This window comes from Macrobrachium nipponense, chromosome 28, assembly GCF_015104395.2.
Source record: "Macrobrachium nipponense isolate FS-2020 chromosome 28, ASM1510439v2, whole genome shotgun sequence".
Classification (NCBI taxonomy): domain Eukaryota; kingdom Metazoa; phylum Arthropoda; class Malacostraca; order Decapoda; family Palaemonidae; genus Macrobrachium; species Macrobrachium nipponense.
Window position 1 is genome coordinate 38,511,428 of NC_087217.1, and position 24,511 is coordinate 38,535,938.

The 24,511-nt window shown below is 45.6% G+C and overlaps 1 protein-coding gene across 1 annotated transcript in view; it reads right to left on the minus strand.

Annotated features, from left to right (window-relative positions):
- LOC135201671 (cold shock domain-containing protein CG9705-like) overlaps positions 1–24,511 on the minus strand; it is a 154,455-nt gene that overhangs the window by 108,877 nt on the left and 21,067 nt on the right. The window contains exon 2 of the mRNA XM_064230789.1: positions 20,795–20,889. Within this exon, the coding sequence (XP_064086859.1) occupies positions 20,795–20,881 (87 nt within the window). The 5' untranslated portion in view covers positions 20,882–20,889. The remainder of the gene's footprint in view (positions 1–20,794; positions 20,890–24,511) is intronic.

Consider the following 24,511-nt stretch of genomic DNA (forward strand, 5'->3'; position numbering starts at 1 on the left):
ACCGCCTTATCGGTGGGGAGCCCCCGTAACACCCTCCTTTCGGCTTTCGGACTTGGTCCACTCCCTTGAGTCCGTGGGAGGTCCGACAGAGAATCCAGGCCTAGAGGCATTATAGGGCCGATCTGAACACCCCTCCACAACAACTAGGGGCAACTATCACGCACTTCACTGCACCACTTTCTAAGGCGAAGCACTTTGGATTCCAAAATCACAGACAGGGCATTACCCTCCGCGAACACAATCTCAGGGCCCGAAGAAGGCAACACCACAGGGTTAGGGGTTAACAAATCTTACAAGGAGGGTTGAGAAGGAGAATAAACATTACTGCCCTGAACGTCTACTGCATGATACGCTCCTGGAGGGAAGACCTCCTGATCCTGTCACGCTCTAGAACTTGCGCACAAATAGAATCATAACGTCTTCCAACCAGAATCAGACAAACGCCGCACACCTCCTTTACAAATCGATCATTTACCAAACACACATGACCCCCTACAGCTCGTGCATACAGTGTGGGGATCTACCAAAGCCTTCGGTAGCCTCACCTTAACACTCTCCACAACAACATACCCTGAAACTAGCAGCACACTAGAACCAGACATCTTTGTTTCAAGAAAAATCAAAGCCCCAAAATCAAAAACAGGCCACATAATAGCGTGTGGCCTAGCCACAAAACCAAAGTCAAAAAACCAAAGGAACAATCGGAAGATAGCTTAGTTGTGACAAACGAAGTTTACAAATCCAATGACGGAGGTACTGAAAACAGGGTTCGTTTACAGTACCGGCGACCAGAGAAAATCTGAATAGAAAATGGGAATGGTTCCTGATACCCTCCTCCCAGCGGCGGGAATGGGTACTAACCACCTGGCCGACCACTGCGTGTGCCGGGAGTTTTGAAAATTCTGTCGGACTTCAGAGAATACAGCTATACGTATATATACTGGCAGGTAAGTGTCAATGAACAAAATCAAAGCCAAAATCAAAAACAGTCCCACAATAGCGTGTGCCTAGCCACCACAAAACAAAGTCAAAAACCAAAAGACAATCGAAATAACTTATGTGACAACGAAGTTTACAAATCCAATGACGGAGGTACTGAAAACAGGTGTTGACAGTACCGGCGACAGAGAAAAATCGAATAGAAAATGGGAATGGTTCCTGATAACCCGCCTCAGCCGGCCGACCCGCCTCCCAGCGGCAAGAATGGGTACTAACCACCTGGCCTCCCACTGCGTGTGTCGTAAGTTTTGAAATTCTGTCGGACTTCAAAGAAAGCAGTGATTTTTATAAGGCTCATAAATGTGATTATGGCACTGGCCGATTTACTGGTAGGTTTATGTGCCAGAAGCCCCCTTTATAGCTTGCCATGGAAGCATCCTATGGCAGCCAATACTGCAACTTGTCCCGTTAGGCCGCCATAAAATCGCTGATTTTATGGCTCTAGACAAGCGCCATAAAACTTCATCACTGATAACCGAGTCCACCGATAATCGGGGTCTGCCTGAATAAAGTTTTTAACATTGCATATCTCCTCCAAGTAGTAGTATTTGATGCCTTTTCAATGTCAAAGAACACAGCTACAGCAATTTGTCTTGATACAAACCCTCTATGTATGTGGTCCTCCAAGTCAGATAATCTACTGTAGACCTGTTACATTGTGATCTGAATTGAGTGGAAGTCAAAATTTTATTTTCCCGGATGTGCCGTGTTAGTCGAGCATTTACAATTTTCTCTAGTAATTTGCACAAGCAACTTTGTTAAAGAAAAACTGGTCTATAATAATTTGTATTACTTGGATCCTTTCCAGGTTTGGGGATAGGGATTATTACAGCTTTATGTCATTCACTCAGAAATAAATTTTGAAGCCATAAATGACTATAAAACTGCAATAAGTGCAGAAGTGTTCATCTAAATTATTATCAGTACTTACATTTGCCAAATTCTACCCTCCACTTAGTGTCATAACTTGATGCAACATCAAGTAATGGCACTGTGAAACAATGTAAGATCGAAATCACCGTAAGTCGAGGACGCACTATACTTCTTTTCTAAATTTTGCAGATACTTTGTTATGTAGAGGTTTCAATGTATCAAATTCAAGTAATAATTTAATAATATTTTTAAAGTTCCTTCTAATATTGGTAATGTTTTATTTATTTTACCTAACTTTCTATTCAAATTATCTAATCATCTTCCAATTTGGTGTTTTATTTTCATTCATTCTGTTAGTTTTTCCGACCACCAAGGAACTTTGTTTTGTTGGATGAGATTCTGATTTTGGTATTGCTTCTTCAGCAGCATTTTTTATGAAGTCAACAAGAAACCTATTTGTTTCATTATGATCTCATATATGTATATTTAAATGGTGGGATATTTCTAATGTGGAATTAATATTATTCCCAATCTGCTTTATAAATGTTGTATTGAGGGACCTGCTTGGCAGGATTATTTTGTAATAATGAAATTAATATTGGGATATGATCACTGATGTGAAAGTCATCAACTGTATTCAAATCCAATACACAGAGTTGAGACTAATGAGGAAAATGTTCCCGGTGTTTTTGAAGAATGTCTGAAAATTTCGTTATCGTTTATAGAGTACATGTCATTTAAATCTATGCCTTCTTCCATTTTATTTCCTGCTCTATCAGTTTGTACAATTACAGTCCCATAACAAGTTATGAGCATTAAAATCACCAACTATTAATTGCTGGGTTCCGCTTTGGCATTATTGCAAGCAAAATCCTCAAGTTTTTCAGTGTCCTAATTTTCATTAGGTTGGTTCTATAATTATGAATTATATAATTATGACTTTTTATTCAGATCTTCATACTGGCAGTACCCGGTTATCAGAAATCTGGTTTTATGGTGCTCGTTTAGCGCTGCAAATCACTGATTTTCAGCAGTGATTTTTAGTTAACAGCACTGATCATACCCATGGCGCCAATACACACCTAACAGAGGCACCATTAATTGGTCATTGGCGCCAAAATACGGCTACCAGCACCATAAGCAGAATGCCAAGAGTCCTATCCACAAAACTAGACCCCACTGGAATCCGTGGTCTAGCCCTGCAAAATAGTTCTGCCTGATATCTCAAAGGTTCGAACATTATCGGGCAGTTGATGGTCCTGCCACAGTTCAATACAAGACAACACTCCCAACCAATCCAAAGCAAAATTCTCCATCAAGACTAATGCATGCACTGCCCAATCAAGAAAATTTGAAACTTCAGTTTGATGATGTTCTTCAATAGATGCACCAATTCTAAGGCCGAAAATAAAATCTTCCCCGAAGTGAAGGCAGAACATCTGGCTGAATCTACTAAACCTGAGAAATCTCCTTGGGAAGAGGCACAGATTCCCAAAGAGGGAGCTTCCTTAGTAGCAAACGAGAGATACCTCCATCTTGAAATCCTAGAGGGAGGAAAACTAAAAGAGGATTCTGCCTTGATCTCTCTTCTCTGCTAGCCACACTTCTATATCCTTAAAAGCTTTCTTTGCTGAAGAAGAAAGAACCATCTTAGGTATGTCGGAAGAAACAGAAGTAGGTACTATATCCATGACTAAAGTCTACGTGGGCGACAATGGAGTGGTAGGCGAAAAGAAGGCAGGATATGCGGTCAAGAGGAACTTCATTAAAGCGACATAGTCAGAAGACGTAACCTGATCCTCTGTCTCTTCCTCTTCCGACGTAACGGGAGAAAGATCTGCAAGAGCTTGTGTTGTATCTACATATCATTTTGTTCATGAAACTTACCTGTCAGATATATATAGCTGAATCCCACCTTTGGCGGTGGGAGAGACAGAAAAGGATTTTAGGAAACATATAAATGTAGATGATTGACATCTTGGTTCCTTACCTGTTAGCATAGCTGACTTCGTGATTACTGTCACCCAAGCCTGCATCTGCTTCACTAGAGTTACCAACAAGGTAACTGTGTAGTTGGTGCGCTCTAGATGATCTGTCAACGGGGACGGGACCACAATGTGACTAGACCATGACCATACTTCTGAGGGCAACGAGGCAAAACCACCACCATAAGTTAGCCTAACAAAATACTCCCACATACCAAAGGCTAAAAAAAGAGGGACGACCGCATTCGGCGGCCGACCCTACAACCATAAACATTGACATATTAAAAACTCACCTACCCTTTTCTATGGGAAAGGATGGAGCGCTACCTCCGTGCCCCAAAAATAGTGTCTGCAGCGACGTATGGTCCAAGAGAGTAACGTTTTCATATGTCGTTCTCACCTCCCGTAGGTAGTGCGAGGCGAACACTGAGTTTACTCCTCCAAAAAGTGGCGACTTAAAATGTCTTTGAGGGCCATATTTTTTCTGAAAGGCTATCGAGGTCGAAATAGCCCTTACTTCGTGCGCATTAACTTTTAACAGCCTAAAGTCACTGTCTTTGCAAGAAGAGTGCGCCTCCTTTATGGTGTTTCTTAAAAGAATGCCAGTGCATTCTTGGACATGGGCATATTTGGTCTCTTGACCGAACACCATAAGTTCTCCACAGAACCTCTACAATCCTTTGTTCTACGAAGATATTCTCTAAGAGCCCTAACAGGAAACAGGACTCTTTCTGGCTCTTGACCAATGATCTCTGCCATACCCTTGATCTCGAACGTTTTTGGGCCAAGGATTGGAAGGGTTTTCGTTCTTAGCCAGAAAAGACATACCCAGAGCAGACCGCATTATGCCCTTTGAAGCCGACGTGTTTACTAATAGCCTGTATCTCGCTAACTCTCTTCGCCGTCGCCAGAGCAGTTAGGAATACAGTTTTTCTTCGTCAAATCTCGCAAAGATGTAGAGTAAAGAGGTTCAAAGCGACTTGACATTAAAAACTTGAGGACCACATCCAGGTTCCACGAAGGTAACTTTGGTAGCGGCACCTTGGTGGTCTCGAAAGATCTCAATAGATCATGGAGATCCTTGTTATTAGCGAGGGGTCAAGACCTCTATGGCGAAAAAACCACAGATAAGACTTCTGTAGCCTTTAATGGTTGACACTGCAAGCTTCAGATCTCGTCTCAGATAAAGTAGGAAGTCGGCGATCTGGGCTCACAGAGGTCGTGGTAGAGGAAACTCCTTTCTTTCTACACCAGCTTCTAAAAGCTGCCCACTTCGATTGGTAAACCGCGATTGACGAAGGTCTCCTGCGGTGGCGATAGCTTAGCCACATGTTTCGAAAAAACCTCTCGCTCTGGCCAACTTCTGGATAGTCTGAACGCAGTCAGACTCAGAGCGGAGAGGTTTTTGTGGTACCTCTCGAAGTGGGGCTGTTTGAGTAGATCTCTCCTTAACGGAAGAGATCTCGGAAAATCCACCAAGTAGGACATCACCTCTGTGACCAGTTCGCTGCGGGCCAAAAAGGGGAGGGGCGATTAACGTTCAACCTCGTCCCCTCCGAAGCTGCGAACTTTCTCATCACTTCCCCCAGAATCTTGAAGGGGGGAAATGCGTAGAGATCTAGGCCCGTCCAATCCCATAAAGTGCGTCTACTGCTACTGCCCCCCGGATCGAGAACCGGGAGCAGTAAAGAGGAAGTTTCGCCGTTTCTTGATGTTGCAAAAATGTCCCACCAAAGGACATCCCCAAAGACCCCACAGCTCCTGGCATACGTCCTGATTGAGGGTCCCCTCTGTCGGCAGCAACTGTTGTTGTCGGCTGAGGAGATCCGCACGGATGTTTTCGACTCCGGCAATGGTCACGATCATGATCTCTCTCGCCTTCGCCCAAAGCAGAATCTCTTTCACTAGAGCGAACAGGGAGCGAGAGTGTTCCTCCTTGTTTCTTCAAGTATGCCAGGGCTGTGGTGTTGTCCGCCGAGTTGACTTGGACTACTCGACGGGAGACTTTGTCCTGAAAGAACTGGAGCGCTAACTGAACAGCTGCCAGCTCTTTGAAGTTGATATGCCAGGCTACCTGTTTTTCCCCTCTCCAGGTGCCTGACACTTCCTGCCCCCCTAGTGTTGCTCCCACCCCGTGGATGAGCATCGGAGAACAACACTAGGTCGGGGTTCCGAAGCTTGAGGGATATGCCCTCTGACCAGCTTCCACAGATCGAGCCACCATCTTAGATGGCTCTTTACCTCTTCTGAGATGGTTAACATCATGTCGAAGTTGTCCTTGTCTGTCCAGGGCTGTCCGACAGGAAGAACTGAAGAGGTCGGAGGTGTAGCCTCCCCAGGGAAACAAAACTTCTCCAGCGAGGAAATGGTCCCCAGCAGAATCATCCATTCCCTCACCGAGCATGAATCCTTCCCTAGAAAGGCTGACCACTATGCCTTGTTGCTGACGTTCCTGGGATGGAAAGCCCGAAAAGCCACTGAATCCATCTGAATCCCCAGATACACGATGGACTGTTGTTGGGGTCAGATGTGACTTTTCGAAGTTCACCAAAAGTCCCAGGGACGCAGCTAAAGACAGAGTCGTTTGCAGGTCCTTCAGGCACCAGGTCTGCGAAGAGGCTCGTATGAGCCAGTCGTCCAGATAGAGCGAGATCCTGATGTTGGAAAGATGGAGCCACCTCGCCATGTTTCTTCATTTAAGATGGTGAAGACAAATGGGGCCGTACTCAGTCCGAAACAAAGAGCCCTGAACGAAAGACCTTCCCTTTCAGGACGAACCGAAGGTACTTCATAGATTGGGGATGTATCGGGACGTGAAAGTAGGCATCCTGAAGGTCGAGTGATACCATCCAATCTCCAGGTCTTAAGGCCCCCAGAACTGACTGAGGTGTCTCCATCTTGAACCTCTGCTTCTCTATAAAGAGGTTTAGATGACTTACGTCCAAGACTGGCCGCCACCCTCCCGATTGTTTCGGTACAAGAAACAATCTGTTGTAAAATCCTGGCGTTGCCAGGTCTAAGACCTGTTCCACTGCTCGCTTCTCGAGCATGTCGAAGAGTATCTTCCGCTTTTCTCGAGGATACGACGGGGACAAGTCCCTGGGAGTGGAAGTCAGCGGGGGCGGCTTTACGAAAGGGATCTTGTACCCCTTCTCTATGACGCTGAGAGACCAGGTGTCCGCCTCTCTTTCTCTCCAGGCCTCTCCAAACAACTGCAGCCTGGCTCCTACCGGTGACTGAAGGAAGGATCTCTCACTTCTTGCCCCTAGACTTAGCCGGGGCTCTACCTCTAGGAAGACTTCTTCCTCGGGGTGACGATCTAGCGGAAGTCCCTCCACGAAAGGGCTTCTGCTTTCTATTCGATTGGACTCCTGAAGACGTGGAAGGGCCAGCAGGACGTCTCGACGACTGGGCCAAAAAGGTCTTGAGTGGCTTTTCCTGAAGACTTATTGCCAGATCCTTCACCATAGCCTGGGGGAAGAGATGACTCGAAAAAAGGCGCATACAGAAAGTCTGTCCTCTGTGAGGGAGAGACAGACTTAGCCGCAAAGTTGCAATAGAGCGATCTTTTCTTCAACACGCCTGCTGAAAAAAGAGAGGCTAACTCCTCTGAGCCATCCCTGATGGCCTTGTCCATGCATGACAATACACTGGACAGCTCCCCCAAGCTGATCGAATCTGGCTTACGAGACTGATTGTCTAAAACTCCGAGACACCAGTCTAAGAAGTTAAAGACTTCCAAGGACCTAAAAAGTCCCTTCAACAGATGGTCAAGTTCCGAAGTCGTCCAAGACACTTTGGCTGAGGCTAAAAGAGATCTCCTTGAGGCATCCACAACGCTGGCGAAATCTCCTTGCGCTGACGTAGGAACCTTCAATCCTAACTCTTCGCCGGTTTCATACCACATCCCTGCCTTACCGCTAAGTCTAGACGGAGGCAGGGCGAAAGTGGTCCTTCCCTTTGCTTTCCTAGACTCCATCCAGGTGTTAACCTTACGGAAAGCTCTCTTGGTAGACAACATCTTCATTTTCACAAACCCTGGCGTCTTGCTTGCTTTCGACGACGAAAACTGCGATGGAGGAGAAGGAGGGGCAGAAGGAAGGAAGGTATCCCCAAACGAATCACGAAGCAGCTGAGCCAATACTTGGTAGTCTGAAGAAGCCGACATCGAAGGTTGTTCTTCGTCAACATCCTCAGAAGAACAACTTAGTTCCCCTTCTTCCTTACACGAGTGAAACCCCGAAGGAAGAGGCAAAAGTCCTTTCGCTCCAAGTCTCCATGTCCAGAACGATGTCGAGAAGAAGAGGGTAGCGGACCCTTAACAGAATCCTTAACAGTCACAGGGTCAGAAATCACAACTTGAGGAGAACGTGAAGATGTAGGAAGACGTGAAGCGTCAGCAACAGCCTCGGGAACAGCGTCTGAGTGATAGCGAACTTCCACAATCGCGTCCAAAGTGCTCTTACGACTATGTTTACTAGCGTCCATCGGAGCGTCCAACCTAGCGTCCCTCCGAGCGTCCAACGAAGCGTCCAAATCAGCGCCCAACCGCGTCCAGCGAAGCGTCAAAAGAAGCGTCTCTCCTAACGTCCCGCAAAGCGTCCCTACGAACGTCCCGCAAAGAAACAGGGCCTGCCACCTGACAAGCGTCCCGTTGAGCGTCGACACGAGCATGTCGAAGAGGAGCAGAACGTACTGAAGTTCGTCCGACAGGAACAACATTGTCGCCAGCAGAAACGTCGAGGTCGGAATGCCGAGCGTCTTCTCGTCGAGAAGAGAGGGGAGCGTGATGAGACCTCTCTCTTTCATGACGTCTACCGCCACCTCTAGACGAACACTGGGGAGAAGAACGAAGTCTAGAGGGCAAAATACCAGGAGACGGGGACGAAAGAGGAGCAGGCGGAGAAGACTGTCTTGTTCTCTTGATCGGAAGTCTGTCGTCTTTCTTGCGACGAGGAACCGTCTCCTTCTGCTTAAGTAAAGCGTCCAGTTGCCGTTGCCTAGTAAGGATTATCTCAGTCTGAGAAGTCTCCTTACGAGGAGACGAGCTGTGCCTCGTGAGAAGGCGAGGGGCGAGGGGACGCCTTCTTCCTTCTCCCAGGAAACAGCCTTGGCTCTAGAGCGACTGGGAGGGGGGGCGCTCGAAGGCGTCATCATCAGATGACGTCCTAGACTTCTTCTGCGGAAAGGCTACACTTTCCGGAGAAGAATGCCAATCAGACATAGCATGACGTGAAGCATCTTGATCTTGAAGATCCTCTTCAAAGGTCGCGAATCCGGACGAGATTCCCACCCCTTGCGGCGGGGAGGACGTCGTCGAAGACGAGAAACAATCTTTCAGGATGCGTGCTCGAGCACGCTCCTTAGGCAGACCTGGGATGCGTCCACAGGAACTGCTGAAGGGACGTCAGATCGATGGGGGATCCCCGTAACCCTCCTCCTTCGGCCTTCGACATGCCCTCTCCCTGAGTCCTGGGAGTCCGGCAGAGGTCCCAGCCTAGAGGCGCTATAGGGCCGATCTGACGCCCCCTCCACTTCACTAGGGGCACTATCACTGCACTGAGCACTTTGCCTGTTTTCAAGGGCAAGAACTTTAGATTCAAGCGTTTTCAATGAATCCAAAATAAGCGAAAAGGGCATTACCCTCCGCAGACACCACTTGAGGGCCCGAAGGCAACACTACGGGGTTTAGGAGACACAAAATCTAAAGGAGGGTTAGAAGGGGTTACATTAATACCCTGTCTGCTACCGATTTACTCCTGGAGGAAGACCTCCTGATCCTGTCACGCTCCAATTTATTAACGTAGGATTCATACGTCTTCCATTGCACATCACTCAAACTTTCGCACTCATTGCAGCGAAAATCAAACCTACAAACTTGTCCCCTACAACCTTTACACAGTGTGTGAGGATCAACCAAGGCCTTTGGTAGCCTCACCTTGCATTCATCTTTCATACACACCCTGGCGCTAGCCGAACTAGATCCAGACATATTTAAGGAAAAAAACCAAGCCAAAATCAAAACAATCCAAAGTCACGTATGCCAAGCTATCGATCCAATAACAAAAAACCAAAAAGTCAAGAGGATACTCAAGCCAATGAAAAGTTTTCCAAAATCCTGAGGCGGAGGTGCTGTAAACAGTTGTTTACAACACCGGCGACAGAAGAAATCTGATAGAAAATGGGAATGGTTCCTGATACCCGCCTCCCAGCGGCGGGAATGGGTACTAACCACCCTACTCCCACTACGTGTGTGGTAAGTTTTTAGAAATTCTGTCGGACTTCAGAGAATACAGCTATATATATATCTGACAGGTAAGTTTCATGAACAAACGACATATTCAGAAGAGGTAACCTGATCCTCTGTCTCTTCCTCTTCCGAAGTAACGGGAGAAAGATCTGCAAGAGCTTGTGTTGTATCTACAACCAAGGAGCCTGAGAAATCATAACTACTGTGTGTGTCAAAGGAGGCTCTGCAACTATGGGTGCCCAAGTGTGTTCTGCACCTGTGGGCACTTGAAGGGTCCTAGCCACTACTTGGCACCTAAGCCATGGCAGGAGCTTGTGACATTGTGGGAGCTTGAGGCGTCACAGGAGTTTGAGGCGTTGTGGGAAACTTTACTAAGTATACAGTGTTTCCCCTGTATTCACAGGGGATAGGTACCAGAGCCCCCCCCCCCCCCCACCCCCCCCCCCCCCCCCCAAAAAAAAAAAAAAATAAAATTGTTGTGGGAACTTTACTAAGTATACAGTGTTTCCCCTGTATTCACAGGGGATAGGTACCAGAGAGAGCCCCCACCCCCCCCCCCCCCCCCCAAAAAAAATGAAATTGTTAAGATACAATAAAGTTTTACACATACTTACCTGGCAGATATATACTTAGCTAATGTCTCTGACTCCGACAGAATTCAAAACTCGCGGCACGGCTACACGCTACAGGTAGGTCAGGTGATCACCCCCTACCGCCGCTGGGTGGCGGTAATAGGAATCATTCCCGTTTTCTGACAGATTTTCTCTTCCCCCTATCTCCTGAGGGGAGGCTGGGTGGGCCATTAAACGTATATATCTGCCAGGTAAGTATGTGTAAAACTTTATTGTATCTTAACAATTTCATTTTTACACATGCAATTTACCCGGCAGATATATACTTAGCTGATTGGCACCCTTGGAGGAGGGTAAGAGATAGTTACTCAATATAAAGGAGCAATTCAAAAAATAGAAAACAACTATTGTTGTAGGTACTATAAATAAACTTAAATACCTTGATTCCTACCTTATTGGGCAGAAGACTTCATGAATACTGTCTATGAGTCTGCTTGCCTCAAGAGTTCCAGTGAGGATGAGACCTGTCACTGAGAACTCTTCTGGATCATGTCAATGGGGGCTAGCCCGCTTACTCGACAGAGCCTTATTTCGGATCGTACCAATGGGGCCTATCCCACTTACATGGTAGAGCCTTCACCTTTGTCATATCAACGGGGACTAACCCTCTTACAAGACAGAGCCTAGTCCAAACCATTACAAGGAGCATGAAACAACCAATCTCGACCACCATGACCACACTACTTGTTATAAACTACGATTTGAAAGTGGTACTTTTCCCTGACCACCTTCAATCGACCATAAAAACAACACCACAAGATTAAAATTCCTAATCTATCTAAACTAAGCAAGATTGGTTTCAGCCCCCGGTCCCAGCACCGAATCCGCAGATACATACAGTCCGAGAGAGAAGCACTTATCATACGTCACACGTACATCTCTCAAATGGTTTGATGCAAACACAGAATTGCATCTCCAATATGTGGATCCAATTAAGTCCTGCAACGACATATTCTTGTGAAAAGCTAAGGAGGTGGCCACGGCTCTGACCTCATGTGCTTTAACTCTCATCTGTCCGAGATGTTTTCCTCTTCACAGGAGATATGTGCTTCTGTAATAATATCTCTGATAAAGAATGCCTGTGCATTCTTCGACATCGTTCTTCTCGGATCTCTACTGAGCACCAAAGGCTCTCTGAGTTTTCCTCCCATTTGCTTTTTTTCTCCTCTCTAGATAGAACTTGAGGCTCCTTACCGACACAGGTTCTCTCTATCTCTCTCCCTACTAGGGAACGTCAATCCTTTAACTTCAAACGTCCTTGGCCAAGGCTTAGAAGGATTCTTCTCATTTTTGGCTAAAAAATAGGGGGTGGGGTTAAATGAACACACTGCAGAATCCTTCCTAAAGCCCACTGTGCCTTCTAAAGCCTGGAGTTCACTTATTCTTTTAGCTGATGCTAATGCAAAGAGGAAAATAGATTTCCTAGTCAAATCCCTAAACGATGAGTTATTGGGAGGTTCAAATTTATCTGACATAAGAAATCTTAACACCACATCCAGGTTCCAGCTGGGTGGTCTAGCTGTCTTGGACTTCGAAGTTTCGAATGATTTAATCAAATCGTGTAGGTCCTTGTCCTCCGTGATGTTTAGTCCTGTATGTCTAAACACCAAGGAAAGCATACTTTTATAACCTTTTATGGTCAAGACTGCAAGGTTACATTTCCGTCTCAAATACAACAGGAAATCTGCTATTTCCGTCACAGAGGTACTGGAAGAGGATACCTTCTGATTCCTGGCCCACCTTCGGAATACTTCCCACTTCGACTGGTACACGCGTATAGTTGAAGGTCTTCTGGCTCTTGCAATTGCCTTTGCAGCCGCGCGTGAAAACCCCTTCGCTCTGACGAGTCCTTCGACAGTCTGAAGGCAGTCAGACCGAGCGAGGGGAGGTTTTTGTGGTATCTGTCGAAGTGGGGCTGTCTGAGAAGATCGTTCCGTAAAGGAAGGTACCTTGGAAAATCTATCATCCATTCCAGTACCTCTGTGAACCACTCTTGAGCTGGCCAGAATGGGGCGATTAGGGTCAGTTTCGCTCCTTTCGTCAAAACAAACTTTCTTATGACATTTCCTATGATCTTGAAAGGAGGAAAAGCGTATCCGTCTATTCCTTCCCAATTTAGGAGGAGACCGTCTATTGCTACTGCCCTTGGATCCGAAATCGGAGAGCAGTAGTTCTCAGCCAGCCTGGCATTCCAATGTGTTGCAAACAGGTCTATGTTTTGACCTCCCACAGAGGCTCCAAATCTGATTGCAGACCTCTAAGTGCAGAGTCCACTCCGTGGAAATGACTTGATCTTTCCTGCTCAGCAAGTCTGCTCTTACGTTTTTCTCGCCTTGGATAAACCTCGTTAAGAGCGTGATGTTCCGCTCCTTTGACCATAGAAGAAGCTCCTTCGCCTTCTTGTACAGTGAGAAGGAGTGAGTCCCCCCCTGTTTTCTTATGTAGGCTAGAGCTGTCGTGTTGTCTGAGTTTACTTGCAACACTGAGTTCGAGACTTGGGATTCCCACTGCCTGAGAGCTAGATGCACTGCCACTAACTCTTTCTCGTTGATGTGGCCAGGACACCTGTCCCCACAAATCCAGGTGCCTGACACTTCTCTTGGGCCCAACGTTGCCCCCCATACCCCATTTCCGAAGCGTCTGTAAACAACACTAGGGAGGGGTTCGGTAACTGCAGCGATAGTCCCTCGTTTAGTCTGCATGGTTCTAACCACCAGCTGAGGTTTTCCTTTATTTCTTTGGAGAGAGAGGAAAAGAGTCCCACAGATCCTGATTCCTCTGGTCCCAATTCTCCTTCAAGAAGAATTGAAGGGGTCTTATGTGAAGCCTCCCTAGAGAAACGAACTGTTCCAACGAGGAGAGGGTCCCCAGAAGACTCATCCATTCCCTCGCGGAACATTGTTCTTTCTCTAGGAAGGTCTTCACTTTTAGAATACACCGCTCTTGTCTTTCTATGGACGGAAACACTTGAAAACCCCGAGAATCCATCAGAATCCCCAGATAGACAATGCTTTGCTGGGGATCCATCTGGGATTTCCCGAGGTTAACTAACAGTCCCAGGGACTGAGTCAGATCCAACGTCGATCTTAGGTCCTCCAGACACTGATTCCTGGATTGAGAGCGAATCAGCCAATCGTCGAGATACAGAGAGATTCTTATTCCTTTCAAATGTAGCCAATGGGCTATGTTTTTCATCAATCCCGTGAAAACTTGGGGAGCTGTGGCAAGACCGAAACAAAGGGCGCAAAACTGAAATACTTGGCCCTGTACCATAAATCTTAGGTACTTTCTGGACGAGGGATGAATGGGTGCATGAAAGTAGGCATCTTGTAGATCCAATGACACCATCCAATCCCCTTGTCTTAGCGCTGAGAGAACTGATGAAGTCGTCTCCATTGTGAACGTTGTTTTGCTCACAAAGTGATTCAAGGCGCTTACGTCCAGCACTGGTCTCCACTCCCCCGAGGCTTTTGGTACCAGGAAGAGGCGATTGTAAAAGCCTGGAGATTGAAGGTCTAATACCTTTTCTATCGCCTTCTTTCTAACATCTGTCGCACCAGATGTATGAGGGCTTGGTTCTTTAAAGGATCTCTGTATCTTGCCGCCAACTCCCTTGGAGTGGTGGTCAAGGGAGGTTTTTTCCCTGAAGGGGATCAGATATCCTCTCTCGAGGATAGAGAGGGACCAGTTTCCGTCCCCTCTCTGAGCCCAGACCTTCGCGAACCTCAAAAGTCTGGCTCCTACTGGAGTCTGGAGGACTCCTGTCTCACTGCGGTTTTGAGAATGGTCTTCGAGAAGATCGTCCTATCTTAAACGGTCTTCTACTCCTAAGTGCGGGTCTCGAGGTTGTTCTTCCTCGAAAGGGCTGTTGGAAGGACACTTTATTCGTACCTCCCTCTCTTTTAGCCATCGGCACAGCAGGTTTAAGCCTCTTGGCAGACTGGGCAAGAAGATCTTGCGTGGCCTTCTCCGAAAGCGATCTAGAAATGTCTTTCACTGTCTCCTGAGGAAACAGGTATCCCGAGAGTGAGGAAAAAAGCAAAGAGGCTCTCTGTAAGGGAGAAACTGACTTGGAGAGAAACGAGCTGTATACTGATCTCTTTTTGAGCACTCCTGCTCCAAAGAGAGAGGCCACTTCTGTGGATCCATCCATGACTGCCTTGTCCAGGCACGAAAGGACACTGGATAACACCTCCATCGTCACAAACTCCGGATCCTGCGCTCTTTTTGCTAGAGCTCCTAAAGCCCAATCCATGAAGTTGAAGACTTCTAATGTGCGAAATAGACCCTTGAGTAAATGGTCCATCTCGCACATTCCCCAAGACGCTTTAGCTGACAGTAGAGAGCGTCTTCTAGATGAGTCCACCAATGCAGAAAAATCAGCGTTTGCAGAAGCCGGAAGGCCTAACCCCATGGGCTCCTTCGTGTCGTACCAGACACCCGGCTTACCTGCTAATCTAGACAGAGGGCACAAAAACACCGTCTTACCTGCCTCCTTCTTAACCAGAAACCAGTTCTCTAGATTCTTAATAGCCTTTCTCATAGAGAGAGTAGGCCGCATCTTGACAAAAGAGGGGGACTTTTCCAACTTAGTACTTGACAGAAGAGATCCTGGAGAAGGAGGATCAGCCGAACACAGCGAGTCCCCAAACTCTTGAAGTAGCAGCAAGTGACGAAAGTCTCTTATAATCAGAGATTCCTACTTCTTTCGTTTCTTTCTTCCTCCTCCGAACTTCCTCCAAGGTTACGTTCGGAGAGGAGACTTCTTAGGAGAAGAAGTCCACGAAGGCATGCGACTCTTATCCTTCAAGAGTTCGCCAGATGAAGCCGCCAGTTCAATACCCGGGATATGCTTCCTCGGGAAAGAAGAATCCTCCGCTTCCTGCCGCCTCCACAGGTTTCTTGATAACCTGATAGGAGAGGATCTAGAGCCTACTTTCCACCGGCTCTTGGCGCCTATCCGGTGAAACACTTGTTTCCACTCTCCAGCGTCTACTATGAGTAGGGCGCGAATCCAGAGTCAGGATCCTTTCAGGCTCTTGGCGCCTGTGAGAGAGGCGCTTGAGCCTACTCTTCTGTGACTCCCAGGAGTAGGGCTGACTCCCAGAGTAGGGCGCGAGTCTGAAAAGAGGCTCCTTTCAGGCTCTTGAACTACGAGGAGACGTAAGAGCCTACTCCTGAGCCTCTTCTAGGAGTAGGGCGCAAATCCCTGACAAGGCTCTTCTTAGGCTATTGCTGGCCTTTGAGGAGAGGCGCTTGTGCCTCTCTTGCTCGTCTTACAGGAGTAGCGCGAATCCAAGATTAGCTCCTTTCAGGCGGCTTGACGCCTGCTAGGAGATTGGTAAGCGTCCACTCTAGAGACTCTTCCAGGAGTAGGGCGCGAACCCATGTTTAGGTTCTTTCCAAAGTCTTGGAACCTGCTAGGAGAGGCGCTTGACTCCCTTGAGGAAAGCCTATCGCGAGCTACCGGTCTCGAGGAATGTAAAGGGCTTCTATTATCCAGGCGTTCTACCGAACGTTGGCACCTTCTAGACAAGTCATCAAAATCTTTCGAAGGAGAGCCCTTCTCACTTCTATCCCTATGGGCAGAGCGTACCCTCTCTCGTTCCTTCCTTCCACTTGAAGAGGAGATCCTACTCCTAGGAGATCGTTCGACTGATACTAATCGATCACTACCTTCTCGCGTGGAGACTTTCTCCTTACTCCTACAAGGAGAGGATCTAGAGCCTACGTCTTGGCGCCTTGCGCTATGACTCTTCTTAGCATCCGAGCTTCTGCGCGGGGAATACAATCTTCCCTGTCTAGACGAAGCATAAAAGGAGTCGTCTACTCTCGGGGGAGAAGAGGTTCTTACTGGTGAAAAGCGTCTACTATACTCCTCCTTCCTACTAGGAGAAGGCCTCCTAAAAGAGCTCTTTACTGGAAGAGAGGAGTCCTTCCTGCGAGAAGGCTCCTTGCGCCTACTAGTCAAAAGAGAGCCTACTAAAGATGATAGATTCGCTTGAAGGTCCAACAGGAATCTCTTAGTAGAGGACCGAATCCCTTCTGGTGAAGATTCAGGAGACTTCATAACTTTCTTAGGTGAAGGAGAATACTCCGGAAAAGGCTCCGGGCTGGAGTCAAGAGCGCCTTCTCCTGACGGTTTCCAGGCTCTCTTGAGAGGGCGCGATTTGGAAGAGGAGCTCCATCCACGCTTAGGTGAGGATGACTCTGAATCGGAAAAAAAACTTCCTTAGGAGGCTTTTCCTATAGCTCTCCAAAGCAGCCTGGGACGAGCCTACAGGATCTGCTGAAGGGGACGCCTGACGTTGGGGATACTCTACATCCCCCTTGCGGCTTTCGACATCCTTCCGCCCTTGGGCATGGGAGTCTGGAAAGAGGTCTAGGTCCTAGGAGCGATGCGGAGTCGGTCAGACGCCCCCTCGACTGCACTGGGGACACTGCACACGTCACTACACACTTCACTCTTACCTTGGTCTATATCACACAATTGCTGTTGCAAATTGCGAATTGACGCTTCCACAGCGGCTCTCTCGGCAGACGCATCTACGAGTTCGCTGCGGGGGGAAGGAGCTGAAACCAAAAAGGAAGATGGCGTAGCTACTGCAGGGTTAGAGATACTATCCTGTTCCGCAGAACAGGATCTACTTGAACTTCTAGCCGAAGCTTTTCTAATCCTATCCTTCTCTAATTTTTTCACGTATCCAGTTAGATCTTTCCATTGCACTTCAGTTAAACTCTCGCATGCATCACATGTATCCTTAACTGAACAATCCCTTCCCCTACATTTTACACAAACAGTGTGAGGGTCCAAAGTAGCCTTAGGTAACCTCACCTTGCATCCTTCATTTATACATACTCTAAACAGAGTTCCAGGTGTTAAATCAGACATATTATCAAACCAAATCCAAAAACAGCGTATGCCAACAACCAAAGATCAAATACTTCCCAAATAATCCTCGGCGAAGCAAGCAAGAAATTCTATGCAGGAGCTACCAACAAGTTGTGTTAGCACCGGGCGACAGAGAAAAAATCTGTCAGAAAACGGGAATGATTCCTATTACCGCCACAGCGGCAGTAGGGGGGTGGGGGTGATCACCTGACCTACCTGTAGCGTGTGCCGCGAGTTTTGAATTCTGTCGGACGTCAGAGACATTAGCTAAGTATATATCTGCCGGGTAAGTTGCATGTGTAAAATAACTAGAACCCGCAAATGGTTGAAACCCTTATAAAAATGCTTAAAACTGCCTATTTTGATGGGTAAAACTCAAGAAAAACCCACTAAAAATGCTTTAACCTGGGTTTTTTAATAGTTTTATCACAAAAGTACATTCAATAATGAAACATTAAAAAAGATCAGGAATATGTGGATATTTCTCATAGAAAATACCGCGAATAGGCAACTTTTCCACGAATAATGGGGGTATATGTTTGAGAGAAATCTGCAAATATGTGAGTACGCGAATCAAGAGTCCACGAATATTGTTATCTAGCTTCAGCTGAATAAGAGCTACTTCAGTAGAAGCAGCAGGAGCTAGTGGAGGAAGAGAGTACGATGGGCGCTTGGGCGCAACTGCACATTGTTGACACAAGAGGATTTTGGCACCAGTGAGCTCTTGGCTGCTTCCGACATCATGGGCTCCTTGGAAGCTGCAGGAGCGGAAGCCAATGTTACTGAGTCTTGTGGAGCAGTTGAATTACGAGGAGCCTTGGGCGCTGGATGAGCATCCACTTATGAGAGGCAATCAGAAGATAATTTTGCTCCGGAGAGTCCCAGTGGCTGCAAGAAGGCCATGGTACATTTGACCTCTTAACAGGAACCGCAGGGGGCATCGTTATGTCTGTAGAGGCCCTCTTTAGGAGGAGAAACTTACTGCTAGAGGGCCACTGCGACTGACGACAACGACATGGAGAGGAGTCTTCGGAACTGGACAACTTATGCACTTCCATAGACAGACCTTTCTAATGGTTCTCTGTTACAAACTGGGAATTTACAACAGATTGCACTGAGGGGAAGGCTGCTTGCAGGCAGACCCCACCAACCTCCCTTGGGCTACCGGTTTGACTCCTCCCGTGTACAGAGGAGTCTGCCAGTGACCTTTGCCTAAGAGAGTCGATGGGATGAACAGCTGCCTCCTCCACTAGCACTGCACTGTCACTTTTAGCCTTATCCATCAGTACTTTGACTAATGAACAGAGTTGCTCCATCGTCTGCACTAACAGAGAAAAATGTTTTTCAAGCTTCTCCTTGTACACAAGGAATGGGTATCGTAAGACTCTGGTCAACCTAGTGTTACAACCATTTGCACAATACCTAATGTTAGAAACACTAGAGTATGACACGTCGAAAAAAAGTGAGACAAGCCTGTAAATAAGTCCAATGCTTTAAGTAGATCTTAAAAGAACCTAAATCTACTTAATATCACCGAGTCAGCCGAAACAACGCAATTAATACTTCACAAAATGCTGATAAACAAAAGGAAAAGTCAAGAATTCCAGAATTAAATGTAGCTGACAAACAGTCTCTAGCCATCAACTGACAGAAACAAACTGAGCTCTTTGCCACATGGTTCCTCTCTTACCCGTAAGTGGGCAGGGTCACTGTTAATTAGCCAAAACAGAACAGAAAATTAGCGCAAGCTGTGAATTTTGGAATTTAACTGCCAGGCAAGTGAAACTCTTAGCTATATAATTATAGTGGTTAAGTCCCATAATTAAAATTACGTAGTTACAAAAAGTTGCCACACAAAGTAGATATGTTAGCTATGTATTTACTTGGTAAGTTACTCATATGAAAACAAGATATCCAGGATATGATCACTGGAGGACATATAATGTTTTAGGAATACATATACGCATGCCAAATACTTCCTTTATTCAACACTGGTAAAACCCACTGGAATTACAAAGTTTTTTCAATGTATCTATATAGCATTATCAACAAGTGTTTCAGTTTTTTGTAGTGTTCAGATGGCTTCTAGCTTTTTCAGGGAAAAGGCATGCTCTTATAATTTGTTCCCATGGAAATAAAAATTGGTGATTTTACAAAGGATTATTCCTCAGTGCAAGTTGGAATCAGTCATTGGAACTTGGAACACGACAGTTAACTGGTGATAAGAGGCTGAGTGACAAAAATTCTCACCAATCATGTGCCATCACCACGCACTTCTTCGGTCATAATCTGATGAGAACTATGTGCTGTGCCACCACTTAACTACTAAGTTTAGACTGCTTCATATTTGTTTGGTTTGTGTTATTCCTTCTGGATATAAAACCTGAATAATGCCATTGTGATGGGCATGATTGCATGTATGGATGGTCCATGTCCCTTATCCTTGTGGAGCCACACTGTTACTGTGCCTTGTGTAGGGGTAAGGCTCTCAGTCCGGATTTTCTCTGCAAGAACTGTGCAAAGAGGTTGCCTTCAGGTGGAAAAGGTTTGGGAGTAAGAGGATGACAAAGAAGCAATAGCTGGCATCATTGTGAGAGAACACTGCCCCAGTGACACCACTGAACCCTTTAATTTCTTCTCCTTCAGTTCCTTTTATGTACAGCGCTCCCTTTTGCTCTAGGGTGGGTATGCGTAGGAAAATGAATGACTCCTATATGCTTTCTTCCAACAATGGGTCAGCTGTGCTAGGCTTGCTGTGTTTTCTGTTTCTCTTATCTTAGGAACCAGTGTAACATTGACGATATGGAACACAAGAAATGGCATTACTCCAGCAATCTTGGAGAGTAAATCATACTGCTGCTACTTGCCTGAGGGTACAATCGAGCATTTATCCTCTTTTTTGTTCACTTTCCTATTTTTCAAAGTGTATAAGACAGGCTGAAGAGAAAGTAAAAGTTGAGTGGTGGATGATCTGGAGAGGCCCTTCATCTTTACTTAAATCTTTTCCTTCTGAGTGTTTTATGATTTCTTATTCCATCTCAACTGCCCTCCCACCCAAAATAAAAAAACTTGCAAAATAAAAAAACTTATAAACTACAGGAATAATAAGTACTGATGGTAAAATCCAACTGAAAGACCAAAACTTACGTGGATTTTGTTCGACTGTTCGCTTTGTAATAATGGGGGAAGGGACCTGGAGGCTGAAGGCCTTATTAGGACTGTCTGGAGTTAGGCTGTTAGGAGAGGACATTGCTGTTTCTGAAATGGTAAAAGACTTGACATTAGTATTACAATACTGTTACAGGTCATTTTTAAATCTTCTGGAGATTTAGTTGTTTTGAAAAAAGGCCATTTTGGTATATCAAAACTCATAGATTCACAAGAAAAACATCTACACGTACTTACTGACCCCAAACCTAAGTAGATTTTTTTTCATCTGTCCACTAACCAATGTAGAATTTAGGTAAATTTGGCAATGAATACAACTACCTTGGGCTTGGCTGAAATTTGTGTTTCTGGTATTGTAGCCTTGCTCAAACTATTTCTTATGTAATTCACCTTAATGCTTAAATATACAAAGCACCCTCACACTTTACTTAGATTGTAAAACACACCCATTTATATTCAATAATATAATAATACAAACACACAATAAACAAACTTGTATTAAATAGTCTACGAAGATTAAACATAAACAAACAATTGGCTTCCAATAATTGATTTTATTTCATTGTAGGTAAAAAAAAAAAAGTATCTGGCTATGCAAGTGTGACATCACATTTTTGGCATTCCCAAGTAGAACGTACTCTGCATTCATGCCCAGCGACACACATTCTCAGCTTACCTTTGGGCAATTTTTGCAACTCATGAACATCTTCAAGAACTGCAATCTCATGTGAAGGCAGCTCAATTCGAGCTTCCCTGCTTGCAGCAATCTCTGCATTGTCCTTCTTTTGTGTGATGGCCTTTGAGGTCTATAGTCCTCAACCAGAGCCTCAATTATTGAAAGCACATAGTGCTTTTGTGGCATTCTGTTCTGGGAGCTTGTATGCTTTATATACAGTATATAACTGTTTAGAACAGCAGTCCCAAAAAGAGCAAAGGCCACCTTTGTTGTCCATTTGACTGTATGCCTCTCAGTCAAATACTTGTGCAGTTTCAAGTCTTTGAGGTCAACGCCCCCCATATATTTATTATAATTAATGACATTGGGTTTTGTTACCACCTTCCCCCTGCTATTTGTGTAGTCAAAATAACCTCCCTTTGTTTTCATTGAAAGAAAAATTGGTTGGTTTTTACTATCCTTGAAAGCAGCACACAAAAGAGGTCCCTTTCTCCTTTCACACACTTTCTGGTTTGCCAAAAAGGCATTTACACAATTCTTTGGAAGTCCTTTCCTACTTTTTCATACTATACCAGTGGCAGTATTTCATGTTGTACAGGTCCTGGAATAGTTGGGGAAAGGCAAAATAATTAGCAAGGTCTACATGGTGGCCCTGATATAAAAGGTCAGCCTGCTTCATCAAACGTATCACTAAATTGTAAGTAAAACTCCCACCACTCCTATCTAACTGCCTGACCCCCTTATACACCTCAAAGGTATGAATATGTTATTGTTATAATACAATTAAGTTTGTTCATACTTACCTGGCAGATATACTATATATAGCTGTATTTTCTGAAGTCCGACAGAATTTAAAAATTCGCGGCACACGCAGTGGGCGGCCAGGTGGTAGTACCCATTCCCGCCGTGGGAGGCGGATATCAGGAACTATTCCCATTTTCTATTCATATTTTATCAGTGCCACTGTCTCCTGAGGGGAGGTGGGTGGGCACTTTAATTATATATATCTGCCAGGTAAGTATGAACAAACTTAATTGTATTATAACATAAACATTTTGTTCATGAAACTTACCTGACAGATATATATATAGCTGAATCCCACCTTCGATGGTGGGAAGAGACAGAATAGGATTTTTTGGGAAACTAAATTAAGTATATGATATACATCTTAGTTCCTCACCCTGTTTAGCATAGCCGACTTCGTGATTACTGTCACCAAAGTCTGCTTCTGCGTTACTAGAGTTGCCAGCGAGGTAGAGACCTGTAATGCTGGTGTGCTCTAAATGATCTGTCAACGGGGGCGTGACCACAAATGTGACTAGACCTATGACCATACTTCTGAGGGCAACGAAGCTAAAACCACCACCTGACCTAACCTATCAAAGTTAGTTCCATAACTTCTAGGCTAAAGAAAAGGAACTCGCCTCAAGCGACCAACCCTTCCAAGTTAAAAGCACACCTATCCCTTTTCTATAGGATATTGGATTTCGTGTTGCTTCCTGCCCCCAATAATATATCTACGGATATGTATGGTCCTAGCGACTTACGGATCTGAAATGTCGTCTTCACATCCCGTCGGAGTGTGAAGCGAACACAGAGTTGCTTCGCTAAAGCGTGGCACTCAGGATGTTACTGAGTGTCATGCTCTGTGAAATGCTTCCGAGGCCGCGCCCTCACTTCTTGAGCATTCATATAAAGAAAAAATCTCAAATCTTTATGCAAACATATGAATGAGACCTCTTAAAAGAACTCCTTGGGCTATAATGCCAGGGTGTTTTTGGACATGAACCATCTGGTCTTTTTACGGAACACCGCAGATTGTCGGGAGTGTGAAGCGAACACAGAGTTGCTTCGCTAAAGCGTGGCACTCAGGGATGTTACTGAGTGTCATGCTCTGTTGAAATGCTTCCGAGGCCGCGACCTCACCTCTTGAGCATTCATATTAAGAAAAAATCTCAAATCTTTATGCAAACACATTGAATGAGACCTCTTAAAAGAACTCCTTGGCTATAATGCCAGGGTGTTTTTGGTGGACATGAACCAGTCTGGTCTTTTTACGGAACACCGCAGATTGTCCGTTGACCTTGACTTTCTATAGTTTTATCAAGATAAAAACTTGAGAGACCCTACAGGGCACAGGACTCTCTAATGCCCTTGCCCAATAATTTGTGCCATACCCTTGGTCACCAAGGCCTTCGGGTCAAGGGTTAGACAGGTTTTTCGTTCTTATCAAGAACGAATGCTTAGAGGACAGACCGCATTATGTCCTTTAAAGCCAAAACCTCTGATGATGGCTAAAACCTCACTAACCCTCTTTGCCGTGGCTAGAGCGGTTAGATATTAGCCTTTCTGGTCACGTGTATTAAGTTCGCAGAAAGGATAGGTTCGAATTGCTTTTGGCATCAGAAACTCAGACTACGTCTAAGTTCCCATGTCGGAACCTTTGATCCAGAGAATTTTAAGATCTCCCCAGACCTCAAAGATCGTGAAGTTTTGTTGTTTGACAGAACCGAATCTCTGAGCCTAGAGGCCGTCAACAACATATTTGCATATTCTACAAAAGTTAGGACTTCTAGCTTATCTCATACTTCAGACGGAAAGATAGAACCATAAGGAACTTCACAGAGGTTGAGGTGGAGGAACAGTCATTTCCCTTCACTATCTCCAGAAACGGCCTCCTCCGATTTGAACACTGAAAATAGGCAGCACTGCTTTGCCTTGGCCAAGAGGCTGCCATTACTCTTGAAGATCTATCGCTCTGTACCGTTGAAGACGAAGGTAGATATTGAATGCAACCTACGTCTTCACAGACAAATCGAGAGAAGGATTCTCAAGATTCTGAACCTGTGCCTACAAATGACTGAAAACGCTAACCGCTATTTCATTGCTGTCCGGTGAGAAGTAGTAGTTGCAATGAAAGCGGGGGGGGCGTTTCTTCAGTAATGAAAAACAAAACACAGGGGAAAGCTGCCTGAAGAACTGCTTCTCATGGGCTGAACATTTGGAAGTAGAGCTTGTCAGGTCGGAGAGTAGGCG